General features: G+C 55.2%; 8 protein-coding genes across 8 annotated transcripts; 4 read left to right on the top strand and 4 right to left on the bottom strand.

The window, feature by feature from the left end:
* Positions 1-1059: 1059 nt before the first annotated feature.
* On the top strand, positions 1060-1515 carry INS49_008445 (uncharacterized protein; the record flags this gene model as incomplete). Its single annotated transcript, XM_043169188.1, has 1 exon — positions 1060-1515. The coding sequence occupies one exon, from the start codon at positions 1060-1062 to the stop codon at positions 1513-1515; it is 456 nt and encodes a 151-aa protein (XP_043026868.1).
* A 194-nt stretch (positions 1516-1709) lies between these two features.
* On the bottom strand, positions 1710-3287 carry INS49_008444 (uncharacterized protein; the record flags this gene model as incomplete). Its single annotated transcript, XM_043169187.1, has 2 exons — positions 1710-2852; positions 2907-3287. 2 exons carry the CDS (start codon positions 3285-3287, stop codon positions 1710-1712), a joined length of 1524 nt encoding a protein of 507 aa, XP_043026867.1.
* Positions 3288-4719: 1432 nt separating this feature from the next.
* On the top strand, positions 4720-5927 carry INS49_008443 (uncharacterized protein; the record flags this gene model as incomplete). Its single annotated transcript, XM_043169186.1, has 2 exons — positions 4720-4997; positions 5069-5927. The coding sequence occupies 2 exons, from the start codon at positions 4720-4722 to the stop codon at positions 5925-5927; spliced, it is 1137 nt and encodes a 378-aa protein (XP_043026866.1).
* Positions 5928-6016: 89 nt separating this feature from the next.
* INS49_008442 (uncharacterized protein) lies at positions 6017-7237 on the bottom strand (the record flags this gene model as incomplete). Its single annotated transcript, XM_043169185.1, has 1 exon — positions 6017-7237. One exon carries the CDS (start codon positions 7235-7237, stop codon positions 6017-6019), a length of 1221 nt encoding a protein of 406 aa, XP_043026865.1.
* A 331-nt stretch (positions 7238-7568) lies between these two features.
* Positions 7569-10163, top strand: INS49_008441 (uncharacterized protein; the record flags this gene model as incomplete). The annotated part of the gene is made up of 1 exon (XM_043169184.1): positions 7569-10163. One exon carries the CDS (start codon positions 7569-7571, stop codon positions 10161-10163), a length of 2595 nt encoding a protein of 864 aa, XP_043026864.1.
* Positions 10164-10552: 389 nt separating this feature from the next.
* Positions 10553-12606, bottom strand: INS49_008440 (uncharacterized protein; the record flags this gene model as incomplete). The annotated part of the gene is made up of 2 exons (XM_043169183.1): positions 10553-10849; positions 10912-12606. The coding sequence occupies 2 exons, from the start codon at positions 12604-12606 to the stop codon at positions 10553-10555; spliced, it is 1992 nt and encodes a 663-aa protein (XP_043026863.1).
* Positions 12607-13568: 962 nt separating this feature from the next.
* On the top strand, positions 13569-14406 carry INS49_008439 (uncharacterized protein; the record flags this gene model as incomplete). Its single annotated transcript, XM_043169182.1, has 3 exons — positions 13569-13674; positions 13735-14036; positions 14116-14406. The coding sequence occupies 3 exons, from the start codon at positions 13569-13571 to the stop codon at positions 14404-14406; spliced, it is 699 nt and encodes a 232-aa protein (XP_043026862.1).
* A 495-nt stretch (positions 14407-14901) lies between these two features.
* On the bottom strand, positions 14902-15540 carry INS49_008438 (uncharacterized protein; the record flags this gene model as incomplete). Its single annotated transcript, XM_043169181.1, has 2 exons — positions 14902-14994; positions 15136-15540. The coding sequence occupies 2 exons, from the start codon at positions 15538-15540 to the stop codon at positions 14902-14904; spliced, it is 498 nt and encodes a 165-aa protein (XP_043026861.1).
* Positions 15541-15984: the final 444 nt, after the last annotated feature.

The raw sequence follows: 15984 nt of genomic DNA, 5'->3' as shown, positions 1-15984 counted from the left end.
ATGTGAACCCCGGGGGGGATTCTTTTTTCTGGCGGGGCTGATAAGATGCTAGATATGTACATACCGAGCTCGCCCTATCAGTCCAGATCTGGGTCAGGTTGGGAGCTCCCCTGTCCAAACTTTCCTAGGTCCCCAATTTTTCTCCCACCCCGTTTGGTCTCCCGCCCAGCCTACCCAGCTGCAATATTCTACAAGTCCAATGCGTACATACAGGCACCGTGGTTGCGTGTCTCTACTACTGCAAGCCAATGCAGCCTGCGAGGGGTGTGAGCAAGGACGCGGGCTAACTGGCGAGCAGCCATTCCTAGTAGTCTGAGATAGTTTGGGAGAGGAAAAATTTGAATCTCTCGTGCAACGGGGCTCCGAAGTAGGAGCCACACGTTTTGGGCCGTGGGAAGTCCCGCCCATCGGCTCCGCCAAACTGGATCGGAGCATGGGGAAATGACGATGCCCGGAGGGAGATGACTCTAGCCTCTCAAATGACTCTTAATTGACCTTGGATTAGGTTCTGGCAGAACAGGGTCGACTTGGGCACGAACAGCAGTCAACATCCCGCCTGCCCAGTACCTCTAGGTTTATCACTGCAGATGTTGCGTCTGGCATGCAGTCCACAGTTGACTAGCTCTTCCACCAGGAATGGGTGTCGATCTCCAAGCTGTCTCTCTATCCCCATAGCATGAAGCTGAGTCCATGGAGCTCGTGGGGTCAATAAAAGCATCGGTATCCTCGATCAATTGAGTGAACGAGCCCTCGGATCCATTCCCCGCTGCCATTACGTACCACTGCAATCTATCCCCAAGCCCTTGGCCGCGAGGAGACTTTCTGTTCTTCAAGGCGTCCCTCCCCTTCGAGAACGAATCCGACGTCAATTGGCGATGCAGACAGACAATGCATAAAACATACTAAGCCACTTCGCTCCTTTTCTTCTTTTATGCGCCTAAAACCGATCCGGATCTAGCCTACGCGTGTGGATGTCAAAATAAACCACACCCTCCGCAACACACTCTTTCTGCGCCAATCCTTCTCCGCCTTCTCTTCTCGTACGAGTACATACATACCATGGGTATTTGCGCATCATGCCTAGGTGGTGGCCAACCACGAGGTTCTGTCGAGCAGGAGCAGGACGAGGTCGAGTCGGGGCCGCTCCTCTTTAGCGTCCCCAACGGCATGCACTACGGCAGCTTTGCGGAGCCACAAATGATGGCGCCGCACAGTGACCCTTCACGCTCCCAGCGTGAGACCGAGGCCCTGCAACGCGTTGTCGCCCGAACGTCGGACGGCTTAGTTGATATTTACGACACAACGCCCGGCGCGTATTCCCGGCACAAGCATGGTGGTGTGCGGGACCGGAATGCACAGTACCAGTTCCTGCTCACCAAGGTCGACTGCGACGGCTCGCTCTCAACGGACGAAGAGGATGACGCGCCATTGCAGGGGGTTGTCACACACATTCAGGCTGACCCCAGGAGGAAATTGGTCGGTAGCTTCAGAGAAGCTGCTGCGGCGATGGCATGAAGATGTCCATGCGTCTCAAAAGTATGTTCTTCAAGTTTAGAGAAATGTAATCGACACGGAGCCAGTCTCCAGACTTTTGTTCTCCAGTTGGCATCAAATTTCAATCCTCTAGCCCATCATTCCGCCCCTTGTGAAATGCACTCATGGATTCTTGAAGTTTCTAATTATGATGCTGCCGCGCCTCGTTCTCGCATCTAGAAACGAACAGCCGGATTCCGCTCGATGAAATTCAGATCCACCTTATGTCCAAGCAGCTCGCGGATGTTCGAGATGCCGTACTTGATCATGGTCGGTCTCTCCAAACTCAGACCAAAGCCGTACACCCGCATGTCCTTGGGCAGGCCCATAGGCTCCAGCATCTCCGGCCGGAACATACCGCTGTTGCCAATCTCGACGATCTTGTTCAAACCCTTGTGGTAGCTGAAGATCTCCATGCTGGGCTCGGTGTAAGGGTTGTACGCAGGCTTGAACTTCAGGTCTGTGATACCCATCCTGTTGAAGAAATCCTCCATGAACGCCATCAGACCTCCCAGTGTCAGTCCGTAGTCGGCGACAACACCCTCGACCTGGTGGAACTCTGCCAAGTGCGTCGCATCGACTGATTCGTTCCGGAAGACTCTGTCGATCGAGAAACATTTTGCTGGTGGTGGCCGTCCAGCAGGGCCCTTTTGTTGGGCAAGCTTGTGCAGCACAGCTGTCGAGATAGCGGTCGTGTGTGTCCGCAGAACCAGCCTCTTCGACTCCTCCTCTGACCAAGGGTATCTGTAGCCAATGGATCCGAACTTTCCGTTCTCGTGCACCGCCCTGATGTTCTCCACGTACGTCTTGTAATCAGCCTTGTCATCTGGGCCCGTCGCTCGAGGCAGATCTGCTTGCTTCGGGTCCGAAATGTAGAAGGTATCTTGCAAATCTCGGGCGGGATGTTGCTGTGGCACGAACAGCGCATCGAAGTTCCAGAAACCAGACTCGACGAACTTGTTGGTCGGCATCTCCTCGAAGCCCATGTCGAAGAAGATCTGCCGGAACTCGGATCGCACCTTGTTCAGCGGGTGCAGAGCTCCTGCGCGTTGGTCCGCTCCCAGTGCCTTGAAATTGTATGGTTTGAAGGTTGCAGTCTTCCATGCGCCTGAGTGTAGCATCTCCGCCGTGAGGTCCGTCTCCTCCTTGGCGATTTCCAATGCAAACTTGTCGCCCTTCTGTATCCTGAAGTGGATGACTTTCTGTATCTTGACCAGCTTTCGCTTCTTCAGATCGGTTAGGATTTTGGCGTCGGGGAACGTTTTCGTCTCTTTGATGGCCTTGAGCTGCTCCCTGGTCGTGTCTTTGATCGAATCGGTCTGCAGAGACAGTCAGCGTCGGGCTCTCCGTTGTTGGGATCTTGGGATACTCACAGAGGCCTTGAGCTTGCCATCGCTAGTTTTTGAAATCCACTTCTCCTTGAAGGCTTTCCCCTGGCCGACCTTGGTGACGTTTTTGTCACCAATGGTCTTCTCGAGGTCCTGGACAGTGAGGCCCTCAACAGCCTGTCGCAAAGCTTCGAAGACTCTTGCCTCATGACTACCGTTGGCGACAATGCCCTCTGCCTCGGGCTCGAGGGCTGCTTCGTCATTCTCAATCGTTTTGTAGGTGACCATAGACCGCGACGCAAGTTTGTCGAGAGCTGCCTTGACCTCTGCGAAGGTGGCATTAGGGAAGGCTTCTTGGGACAGAATAGGTTCCGACTTGGATAATGCCAGGAGGATCTCCGAAGGGAGATCGCCTGAGGACGCCATCTCGTCGACTGTGGGGTTTGTAGGTGGAAGGATTGCACTCGAGGGGGCGGGCGGATTACCTGGACGTGTTGTAGATCTAAAATGCTGCTTCGGTCATTTTGAGTCACAGCGAGGGGCCCTCAGGAAGTCTGGAAAATGCACTCGACCCCTGTCACTTCCAGGTGGGGTGTCTGTGTAAACTGTCTGCGCCTGTGCCCCTCCATTCCAGAGTGCCTAGGTACATGCCAAAACTGCTGCTTGTACTGCACGAATTACCTGGCATTACATCGAAATGTCCAGACAACTTGGGAAAAGCGAACACAGGAGGAAGAAACGAGTCAGTACCACTAGAAATCAATTTTCATTTAATATATATGTGTCTTGTAAACAATTGCTTGATATACTTTGTATCAGCTTGGTTCTAGTACTACCTACGTATGCAACACCCGAGCCGATAAACGCTCCCACGAAACTGGCCGTGTCAATTCGGCACGGAGCTATGTCTCAGTCAACAATCAAGGGAAAATGAGGCTCCCAAGCATGTAGAATTCAGTCGCAGCCACATGCTGGCCACCAGTCCATCGCACGGGACATGGTCGGCTCGGCCCTTTCACCGCCAGGCTGTGTGCCAAAGCCGTTTTCTAGCACCACCGAAGGACCTAAGAGAGCGGCAAATATGGCGGTGGACAGACGCCGTCGTACTGGAATAGTCGACGTACCAACCCTTGCGGCCAAGCATACGCCCGCGGCCCTTGTACGAACATGACTGCCAGATGCATTGATGCCTTCTCATTTAATGCATCGAGATATGGCCAACATGGTCGGCAACGGAAATCGCTTACTACAGCCAAGCAATGACGAGATGATGTGGGGCTTGGCTGCTTCAACGCAAGACTCTTCAAGCCATTAGGAGTTCCAATCGAAAGATACGGAGTTTAAGTGAGGAGGTTGAGGCCATCCAGGCACATATCCTAAGCTGCTAACAGTGTGATAATTCACAGCTCTATTTATTGAATAGAGATCATAGCAAGTGGAAGATGGCCTGAATGAGCCATGACAGGTCTACCTCTGGCTTGATTTCATTTTCTGCAGAGGATTCAACAAAAAATACCCTTTCCAACTATTTTCACACCAGGTTGTGTGTAAATTGCTGCTGGGTAGCAGGGGCCTTGCATAATGATGTTGGGCGACTAGTAAGCGGCCGGCTCGAATGGCTCGGCGGCCCTCGCCTCGACTTCCGTCATCCCCAGCTTATTAACCGTATCTCGCCCATCGTCTGAGCCCCGACTCTTCGATCCCACAGCGGACTCCAGAGGCCCCAGAGGTGCCAGTGATTAATTGTGCGAACACGACCCGACGACAAATGATTCATCCTGACCACCAACATAACATGTGCGGCCCAACCTAACCAAATCCGACCCGACAAGCCTTCCTCACCAGGTGCGGCGGAGCTATGAACAATGATCCCACACCAGCGAGCTCCGCGGCCCGCTTGCCAACCCACGACGACAACGACAGCGACGCCAGATCCCAGGACGAGGGCGATGCCCAAGGGCCATCCAGACAACAGTCCCAGCGACGGCGGCGCTCTCGCCATGGACGGCGACGCTCGTCTTCCCGGGTACGCCGGGCCAAGGTCGGCATCGCGAAGAAGCTCGAATTCATGACACACCTCATGAGCAGCTTGGACGTCCTGGTGTTCGCTGAGCTGTGTGTGTTGTACTACATGGAGTATGGCCGTCCATCTCGCCCCTCACAAATCCCGCCCTGGCTGACGTTTGCTAACCCGTTTGTCCTTGAAGCTGTTCCTTTGCCCGCCTCGTCATGCGCTCCCTCGTACAGTACATGTACCTGACGCCGAAACCCGAAGACTTCCTCAAACTCATGCCCGCGCCACGGCCGCAGATATACACCGTCTTCGCCACCAACATAATATGCATGCTCCTCCACCTCCTGCTTGCCCTTCCCGAAGCAAGCGAGACCATGCGAGGCTATCTACACGGGGGCGTCATCATCGACTTCGTGGGACAGAAGGCGCCGGCCTCCAGGGTCGGCCTCTTGCTGCTGGACTGCCTGGTCCTGATGCTGCAGTGCGTCATGTGCGCGGTGTGGCTGGAGAAGGACCGCCTCAAGAAGATTGAGGTCACACTTCGAAGTGTTGCCGCCGGGGGTGTTCCAAAAACAAATGCCAACACACCGGTTCCGCGGGCGCAGCCCGCCGTTGTGGGGGATGCTACATCAACTCAGGATCTGGATGCCGAAGAGCGAGGGGTGCTGAGAGATGACCCGCTTGGCGAGGATGAATCCAGGGACATCGAATTGCAGCCACTGGTGACGGAACGACCGCCCCCGGCCGTTGCGGAGAGCAGCCGTAATGGGCAACTGGAGGCTCGATATCAGCGGATCTTGAGATCGTTGGGCGGCTCGGACTCACGGGAAGAAGGAGCAGACAGACCGAGCTTACTGGACGTGTTGATGTCCGGCAACGGTCTGTTGGCGAATTTCCACGTCGTGCACTCCTTGCGCACATTGGCCGCCGAGAGTAATGGTGCCTCTAATGTGGCTGGCTACCCACTGCGCCTCACCGGATATACAACAACGTGGGCTGCGCTCGCCGCTGAAAGCCAGGCGAGGTTAGAGCGCCGCACAAGACAGCGATGATAGGCGATGATAAGTATAGCATGGACTTTTCTACGAAGCATCTGATAATTATCACGTCCCTTCCTAAGGGGCTTTGCATTACTGGGGTATTATGCGATCTTCCTGCCCACATTCCCGACTCCAGAGCCTTTCACAGATACCAATATATCACCCGAATCGTCATCTTCAACAGGTCGTAGGCCCCAGCTTGCTCCGCCGAAACTCCTTAAATCCCTGGCCAGCTGCAAAACCTCCTCAGTACCCACAGTATCCTTGCTTAACCTCAATCGTCCGACGTCTTCTGACCCCATAGCCATCAGCGTGAGAATCGTTCTGGCTGCCGACCACGTCACACATCCTCCTTGTTGTATTGTCTCGGCGAGCTGATATGCGCATCGCGTACCAATATCCTCCGGGACCACACCACCCTCTGGCGGTGCAACAACATCCGCAGAGTACAACACACCTGGCACACTAGACTCTGCCACCAGGCTCAGCCCAAAGCCTATGCCCAGCTTCTTCTTTCCCTTCCCAGGCGCGTTCTTGTCTGGCACCAGCGGCGCAGTGTCGTACTGCGCAGCGATGTGTATGTCCGACACCAGTGGGTTCAGCACCTTCCTCGCCTCGTGGATCATGCGAGCGTTATTACTCGCCGACACACCTGTGCAATATGCGACACCGCGGATCCTCCGTATCCGCCCGGGCGACCTGTTGAGATGCAGGGTCTTCGGGAGGCGCACCTGGCTGGCGAAGCGCAGCTCGACCGAGCCGCCGCCGCCGCCGCCCCTGGGCCCCGGGCAGGATCTTTGCAGCACGCGGAGCTCGATGCGCGCGGGAGGGATGCCGAAGAGGGCGTAGAGTGGGAGGATGGCTGTGCGGAAGGAATCGACGGACATGTCGCCGGTGTTGGTCGCGGAGGTGATGACGCCTGGCCCCGAGAAGCGGACGTTCATGTGTGCTTTTGAAAAGGGTGCGAGGAGGGCCAGTGGCAGCAGGAAGTAGGTGACGCCCCTGGAGCAATTTGCGGGCAGCGCGTGCTCGATGACATCGTCCGAGGCGGCGCCTGCTCCGGCCACGGTGCCGGTGATCAAACCAGGGTGATATGTTATCGTTGTGCCGGTGTAGGAGATCTGCATGGAGCTGCCGTTGGTGACAGCCTCGAGGAGGCGCAGGAAGGAGACTTCATGGGGGGCAAGTCCGGGTGCGGTGGGAGACGAGCTGCGGATGCCAGAGATGTGGACGGGTCTGCCGGTGAGGGTCGAGAGGATGAGGCGGTGGGTGAAGGATTTGTGGCCCGTCAAGCGCAGGTACTCGGGGTTTGCAGTCGACATGGCGCCGATAGTCGAATGTACTGCGTTGTGTCTCGAGAGTCTGTCAAGGCGGAACGCAATGAACGAAGGAAGAGAGAATCGGGAGGAAAATTCTGACCGCCTTCGGCAGAACGGTCTCGCTAGCTGCTTATCGCAAGACGATTAGGGACGAGCTCCCCAAAATTTGGAGCTTGCGAAAGAGACGTCACTTTTTTTTTTTTTGGCCCGCCGCCACCCCCCCCCCAAATCAGACTGCGCTTGACTTTCTCTACTGGGGATGTTCCTCAACTAGCACTTGTCCTCCCTACTTCTTGTAGATTTGCCATCCATGGCCGACTTTTAAAGATTCTTCATGCCTCCCAAGACTGCCCTTGTCAGGTTGGCGACGCGAAGAAGCCCTTACGTTTGCCACTCCTGCCTCAGCGGCCTCGCCAAAGAGCGACCCAACCCGAGTGCCGGGCGGCCCTATGCCAGGGCTTCGAGGGGTCAGGCTCGCCTGTCCCCCGATTCGAAAAGGCCAGTCGAGACGCCAGAAAAAAATTACACAGTAAAATACTTTGAAAAGGATGCTAAGGGCGAGGTCCGGGAGGTGCCCGTCGGAGAGGACGGCGATGATGTCGACATGGAGGATATAAAGGCGCTCGAGGCCAGTGCGTTGGCCAAGATTGAGAAGCTCGACGCGACACTGGAATCGCTGAACAACAAATCTGAGTTTCTCGAAAGGATACTGAGAAATCACGGGCCCAAGGGCGCATTCGAGGCCTACAGGAACGCGTTGGAAACCTATGAGGTTGTAAGCGACACCACGCCCATCCCTCTCATTGCTGAGGTGAAGAATGGCCAGCGCATGAGCAGGAGCGAGATACAAAAGATCAATAAACCCCTGGGCTATCTTAATAGGTCCATCGAGCGTTGCACAATCCTTCTAAGAAAGAATGAACTGGATAACAGCCATATCTCGAAAACATGGTCATACTTCGTGCAGGCAAAATCTGTCTTGTCCGATCCACAAAGGCTAGTGCCGACGAATGCGTGGAACGACCTGTGGGCCATCTTTTCTTGGGAGAGCGACAGAAACCCTCACCGCATGGCCCATATCCTCGGCCTGTGTGATGCAATGGCAGGGCAGGGGGTTCAATTGAGCGACGAGCAGCAATTGCTACAGATCGAGGCAACATATTCCGAGGGTTACGAGAAGGTCGCGACTGAGAATTGGATGAGGCTCTGCCCAACCCTTGGCAATAGTGATTCCTCTGCGATGGCTTTCTGGGAGCTGGGAGTACGTTTATGGTCACAACAAGGGGACACAGGGCGCGCGGAAAGGGCATGTCAAGCTGTTCTCGACCGGGCAAGTGCTTCGACCCCCGCGGATTCCCGCGTGCTCCTGCACCTCATAAAAGCATACGCCAGTTCGTTAGACCTCGCCAATGCGGAGAAGGGCTTCAGGTTGTATAGGCGCATGCGAGATCTCGCGGCACAGCTCGACAAGCCGATGGAAATTGACGACTATGACGATGTCATCTCGATCTTCCTTACAACGGGCCATACAGATTATGCGATGTACGCGTTCACGGACATGATATATTCGGGCACCGTCAATCTGTACGGTAACAAGAAGCTGCCCAGCTCGGTGAAGAACAATTTCTTCTTTGGCAAGTGGCTGAAGAGACTCATTGGTGCCAGAGATCTCGATGGGGCCTACAAGGTCCTTGTCTTCATGCAGGACAATGGCGTCATGGCCGCATCTGTACAAGTCAACGGTCTCATCGGGGCCTGGTTCCGATCGAGAACAGCAGAGAACCGCAAGAAGGCTGAAATTCTTGCGTGGTCCATGATTCACGCCCGAAAGGCTTTCGTTGACCTGCGCCAGCGAGAACGCAACGTAGATTGGCCCATCAGGCTCTACGACGGCCGTCCGAAAAACTCTGGGCACAAGGGCGATGACCTCGACTACACGATGGTGCCACGTGCAACTGCCGAGACATTCATCCTCCTGGCCGAAAACTATCGCGAGCGCGGCCTCTTCCGCCGGCTCGAGGAATTGTTCGTGGCGTATAAGGAATGCGAGATCGGCGGAGATGCCATGATGATGAACGAGCTGATCATGGCGGCGGCTGCACAAGGCGATGCGGAAAAGGCGCGGGAACTTTATGGTCTGATGGTGCACGAGCATTCCATCCTGCCCAACACGGACACATACGCCGTCCTGTTCAAGTCACTCCCCATCAACTCCCTCCGGGGAAGAGAGCTCCATCAGATCGCGCCCGAGCTGAGTGCCGAGTCACAGAGACAGGCGCGCGCCTTCTTCAGGGACATGATCAGCTCGACCGGCCTGCACCTGGAGAGGCGGCGCACACGCCACGGCGAACTGTCTGAGGCGCAGGTGAAGCTGATCCTGCACAGCTTCCGCAAGTGCGCCGACTGGGCCGGCATGATCGTCGCGCTCGTGAGCCTTCGGGACCTGATGCGCTTCAAGATCACGCGCAACGTCCTGCTGGAGATGATCGCCGAGTACGAGGGGATCGACCGCCCATCGGCGCGGTCGACCAAGCTCGTGATGCTGACCACGATGAAGCTGCAGACCATGATCGACAGAATGCAGAAGAGGCGGCTGCGAGAGCAGGCCCAGAACGAACGTGCAGGCGCGGGCACGGGCGAGGGCGAGGGCGTGGGGGTCGTCGATGCGCCCAAGAGCCCGAGCGAGGTCAAGGATCCACACGTGCTCTACGACATACTGCTAGAGTACTACTACAAGAAGGCAGAAGTGGATTATCACACCCCAAAAAAGTTGAAAAAGGCCTTCTGGAAAGCAGAGGAGGAGATGGGCGCTGCCGATATTGCAGCGTATGAACTTCCCCCTCCTGAGGACGAAGTGGATCTCACAGAGCTAGGGGAAGAGGTGCAACCAGTAGCAGGCGATGATGGGGAAGTGTACAAGCAGTTGTAAATAAATACCACACGAACAATATACCTCTCAACCAAATGACATAATAGAAGTCCATACAACACATCCTTGAGGTCACCGCTCTGGAAATATTCAACGTTTCATGGCAATCACCAGTATCAGTGTGACAACAATCAGAGCCGACTTTCAGCACCTGATTTGATGTATCAAGGGCAGATCATGTCAGATACATCATTCTGCTCGGATTCAATGCTTTTATGGCTGGCACACAGGCAGTGTCCTTGCCGTCGTCCTTCTAATGCTCTCTATGCGGTATGCCATAACGCCGATTCGCCGAACCCAAGTAAGCCGATGCCTTTGCTCCTGCTCGTCACAAGTCAAAGATTGCCCTCGCCATTCCTGTCACAACCCATCCCTCCGATTCCACCGCGTCAATTCGAAACCGTTTCGTTGATGGCATCTTTTGGTAGGGTCGAGTTCAGCCTAACGGCAGCAACGCGCTTAGCAAGATGTTCGGTAGCTGGGTCGTAATGGGGTGTATGAGAAGGGGAGGAAGAGCCGGAGCTGGAGTCCAGGTCCATCAGCTCCTCAAGGCCGCGTTTGGGGATTCTCTCACCAGTCGACTGTAAGATTGCCAGTAATGTCTGCCACCCTGTTGTTGATTTCAGCTGGAACGCATCCGCGAGGTCGTGGCCTGTTGCCACACGGCAGAGAAGGGCTTCCTCATCCTGTTCATAATTTTGGTCAGAAAAGGCTCAGAAAGAAGTGCAGCCACTGCCTGCTTGCTCACCTTGCTCAATATGCCCATGCCGTGCAGGAAGCACAGGAAGTGGAAGTTCGAGACGACGAGTTGTCCATTGTCTGACTTTGAGCTGGCCTTGAGCTTCTGCGCGACAGCGCTTGGGTCCTGAGCCTCGCCCATGTACTCGCGGTTCTCAACTGGGAAGCCCAAGTCCGTGAACGTCGGCTGTGCGTTGTCGGGAAAACCGTGAGTCAAGGTCACGAACAAGTACTCAACCGGGAAATCCGGTTTCGCGTTCTCTTGCACGTTGGCGCCGTATTCGTTGATCTTGCGGTAGAACACCTCGGGTATGTACCGTGTCCGGCTGGTTGACCCATCGTCTTCCTCCTCCTCCTGCACCAGCATTCTTCCAGGATCAGCAGAAGGCTCGATGATGTTGGCCCTGACCATCTCCACGGCGTCGTTGGTCATTTGGTATGCACTGATTTCAATACCACCCTCTCCGTTACCCGAGATGACGCAGGTGACAAAGTCCGAGCCAAAGCGACCCGTGTCACTCCACTTCGAAGGCTTTGGGTGCTGTGCTTGCAAGCGGGAGGCGAAAGTGATCTCCTGTGACGCGATGTAATACGAGTCCTCGTGTCGCTTGCACACCACAGTCCCGTCTCCATTTCCCGCGTCGAGAAGATCGGTCCATATCACACCAACTTGTTGCAAGCCGCACAACCTCGCAACATCTGTAACCTCCTTCTCGTTCTCCCAAGGGTTCAGGTTGATCCCATCTATCTCGTCCACCTGCGGCGGCTCATAAATGGCTTCCACCACAGCTTTGATCCCCAGCGGAACGACCTCGTATTCTTCGTACCTGCCGTACAAGAAGCCTAGCCGCTGAGTCCCGGTCATGCGCCAAGCGTTCAGGAACGTGTCGATGATGGCTGGAGAGGCAAACTCGACGTGGTCGACCATCCGGAATTGCTGGGGCTGCAGCGTGATAGCACTCGGCTGACATTTCGTGCAGATGCCTTCCGGCCACTGTGGGTGGCCTGAGGGACAGTCGCGTTTGACCCGGTAGTATGGTTCGACGAGGGGAGGAATGTAGGAGCTGCCCAACTCGGGCTTGTTCTTGTCTGCGTTGATCTTCTTGAGGTATGCATGGAATGACATATACTTGATCTTCTTCTCGTTGAGGTACTTAGAGTCGAAAGGGTCTAGGGGCTGGCAGTAATCACACATGCCCTTGGGGCCGTGGCGGCACATGGTATCCATCTTCCGAGGGATCTTGCCGGTCTTCTTGTCCAGGGAGTCGTCGAGCTTGGACTGCACGACGACCTCCCATGGATTCTTGATCCTCTCGTTCGGCGAGGTCAGGGGCGGTGGGTCGATGGGGAGGTCCTCGGTCGGTAGGATGGGCTTCCCATTCAGTCGGTTCGTAGAGGATGCCAACGGCGCCTTGCCCTTGTCTGTGTCCCCGTTCGCATTGCCATTGCCCATGACCTGGGCATGTTGGTATCTTATGAAGACCACGTCGCCATGTTTGAGACCAGTCTGGGCAACATTCACATGCCCTACTTCAGCAACAGTCTTGTAGTCGTTGCCTCCGGGTGCGTTGGAGAAGGTAATCGTGGTGGGATCGACGGTGGGTGGGAGTTCGGCCAAGAACTTGGTGGCAACGTCTGCAAAGGAGTCCGTCTCTTTGACATTGATGCGCAGCATGCCATCAGGCCCACGGATTCTCAGCAACATCGCGGTGACTACCAGTGGGTGGATGTAGTGAAAAGAGAGGGAGTCAGAAGACGGGGTGGGTGATGACTGCGGGACAGTAGGAGCCTCGGGGCTATGGAAATTGAGGACAAGAAAACGGTTCAAGGCAGGCAGCTTTTGGGAGTGTAGGTTGTTAGGAGGGTGGTTTAAGACCAAGGCTGGTGTTTGCTGGTTAAGTGCCTAGTCAGTATTCCTGCTTTGTAAACAAGTAGATCAGATCATTGAAGTGATGTGCCGGGTGAAAGCTTGCCTGGCCCCTCCTCCGGTGAGCAGGTGAAAATGGGTGGGGGAGACGGCCAGAGCTCCCGGGGCAAAATGGCAGCTCTCAGGTTTCGTCATTGCTATTGCCTGCTCGAGCACGGACCTGCAGAGGCACCTACACGGATGGATAGACTAGGTACCTACTAGAGCAAGTCTCGGCATTAATAAGGCCAGGTACAGCTACAGCTCCAGCTCCAGCAGGTATGCCACTCACAAAGTCATGTGTTGGTACTTACGTTCGCCGCCTTTTTTGTTGGGCATCCCCTATCAATCTTACGTGAACCAGCCCGTTTGCGACCCGTTTGCGGATATCAGGCTGGTCAGGTTGGAGCTATCCGTGTGTCTAAGTGACTGGCACTGACAGGTACCGATGTACCTAATTGGGGTCTGTCCGCCCGGCAGGCACCAAACAGCCGGCACCAGGTTGCACACCTAGCGCTGGTGGCACTGCGTCCGCTCGGTGGTGCTGTGGTAAACCTGTCTTTTTCTTTGAATACGGTCACTTTGGCTTCCCCATCCTCTCCTCAAGGTGAACTTCCCACCCTTCAAAGACAGACGTGCCGGCGCACTTAATTCTACCCCGGTATTTATTGTCGCTCACTTCTGTCCACATCTCATCTTCTTTATTGAAACATTTTCCTTTCGAGACCCCACCTGTCTTCGTACTCTGATTGCCCTGCGCCATGTTCTCCCTGGATTGGAGGGGACTCATCCTCCCTATCGCTTACATACTGGTTTTGGGCGGGACCTTTATTACATTTTCAAGCGTATACAGGAAGCGCAAGGCTGGTGAGTGCCTCTTGAGTACCCAAATTTCTATGTTCCGGCACCAGCTGACAGACGCGGCAGCACAAAAAGCAAACCTCGAGCCATGGTTCGGCCCACACTTGCAACGAAATGTCTACCTATCGCTACTCCATCTAGAGCCTGAGGAGGGCCAAGAAAAGGCCCCTCAAGTCCCCCAGAGTATCCTCCGGGCCGCCCTCATCCGCCGCGCAGTCGAGGACATCCACCGTATCATCCAGATCCGCACGGCTAAGCAGGCATGCTCGACTTTGCTGCAGAGAGGAAGCGTTGGCGATGACTTGTGGCAGAGGTTCACGCGCGCTGAAGGCGAGATGGAGGCTGAGCTGCGCGACGTAGTTATGGAGGTGCGTTTGAGACATGAGACACATGGATTGCCCTTTCAACAAGTTCCCTTTGTGCTGACCGACCTTTGTCCCCTTCTAGGCCAATGGTCTCGCGCCCAACTGGGGCCAGAGTATCTTCCAGACCGCGAACGAGATTGCCGCAAACACGATGTTCCAGAAGAAGCTCGAGGAGATAACCGCCAGGACAGACGCCGAGAAGGAGTGGTGGGAGAAGCGCCGCGCCGCCATCTCTTCCGATTTCATGAAGGAGCTCGACGAGGATGGCGAAAAGTCGCAGGCCACGGCCCCGAGCGACGACGGCATCCTGGTCGACGCGGGCACACCGGGCGAGGGCACAGGAGCTTCCAAGAAGAAGAAGGGGAAGAAATAGGGCAAATCCCCTCGCAACGGAAGATCCGGCGCTCGGAAGAGGACTTGAGCGTGTACGACGGGGCCGAACGCTACCTGGCTATCGGTGGCGTACCTATAGAAGGGCCCTATCCCATGGACAGTCTGGCCGTGGACATTGTACAAAATTCACATTAGTTCTTGCGGGATCCCAAGCTCGGCATTCAAGCTCGGCATTCACGGCATTTCTACGGTTGCGCGGCGTTCAAGGCTTACTATCCGTCTAGATAATCTCGAATCAGACACCATGGTTGTTGGGGCTAACAGAGGACATCAATTGATAAATTCGTGCTACGAAAAATCGGACTAAATCACCGCGACTCCTGGCTATGGGACATATCTTTGATAATCTCGAGATATTATGTGACAATCTCCAAAATGCTAGACAGGCGAAGGAAATCAACGTGCGACGCTAGATGCGGATCAGGATGAGGCTTGAAATAGAGACAGGATTCGAAGGCTTCCGGGCGAGCGGTTACTACCGATACCACGGTAACTTCCTCCTCGCTGCCTCGTCCTCGTCTTCCCTCATTCTGGCTTGTCTGGCTTCCTCCATGATTTCGTCCTCGGTCTTGATATGTAATGGCGTCTCGCACTTATCTCACTTAACTGTCAGTCTTCAGCCTCTTTTCGAGTTCTTTTAACAACGCCATCTCGCGCCAGGGGTCTCTGCAGTGAAAGGGGAAGGGGAGGAAGAAAAAAGATTACTCACGCCTCTAAGCCCGATGAACTTCCCGATCTTCCTCCGCTTCTCCTCGATGCCCAGCCCTTCCTCCCAGGTTATGGGGCACGGATAGTGCCGCGTCCACTGGCACGGCGTCCGCTGGTGGTAGAAGTGCGCGATCTCGTCCAGCTGAGCGTCCGTCAGGAGCCAGAAGTTGAGCAGCGTCGGCGGGAAGCTAGGGTGGACCTGCCCGCTCGTCAGCTGGACGAGCGGCGCGAGGGGGAGCGACATCTGCCTGAGCTTCGCCTCCAGTGCCTCGTTGCGGTCCGCGCGGCGGCTGCCCACGCTGCTGCTGCTGCTGTAGCTGCCGCCCAGGGGGATCCGTGGTTGGGAGGGTGATGGCGGGGGCTGGTGCTGCTGTGTGCCCTGGGGGCCGTTGTTCCAGTTGCTCATGGTTGAGTGTTTGGATGGTAGGTAGGCAGAGATGGTATTTTTCTTTTCTTCAGATGAGGGAGAGTCGAGAATTTGGTATTACCAGAAAGGGTCTGTCAAACCGTAATGCTTTAAATAGAAGAGATCTGGGAAGCCAAAAAGAGCGAGCTCCTTTCATCAATAGTCAAAACAGTTGGAAGGCCAAAGAGAATGATGGATGGATGGTGTGAGTTACAAGAGACTGTGTGTCAGTTGGCTAAGGCTATCGCTGTGCCAGCAGCAACAATCTATTTGTTCCCTTTTTTGTGTCGAGTGAGCAGAACCGTGAATCAAATCGGTCCTCTGGTAAAACGCCAAATCGTGATCAGTGCAGATCGAGGAGGTGTGTCTGATTCTGCGGGCTTACGAGTGCTACTTGTAAGAGCGCGACTACAGGAGTTGGTCTTTGTTGGGTTTCTCGGGTCA

This window comes from Diaporthe citri, assembly GCF_014595645.1.
Source record: "Diaporthe citri strain NFHF-8-4 chromosome Unknown scaffold_3, whole genome shotgun sequence".
NCBI classification, from domain to species: domain Eukaryota; kingdom Fungi; phylum Ascomycota; class Sordariomycetes; order Diaporthales; family Diaporthaceae; genus Diaporthe; species Diaporthe citri.
Note: the sequence above shows the minus strand (reverse complement) of the source record. Positions and strands in the feature narration are given on the sequence as shown.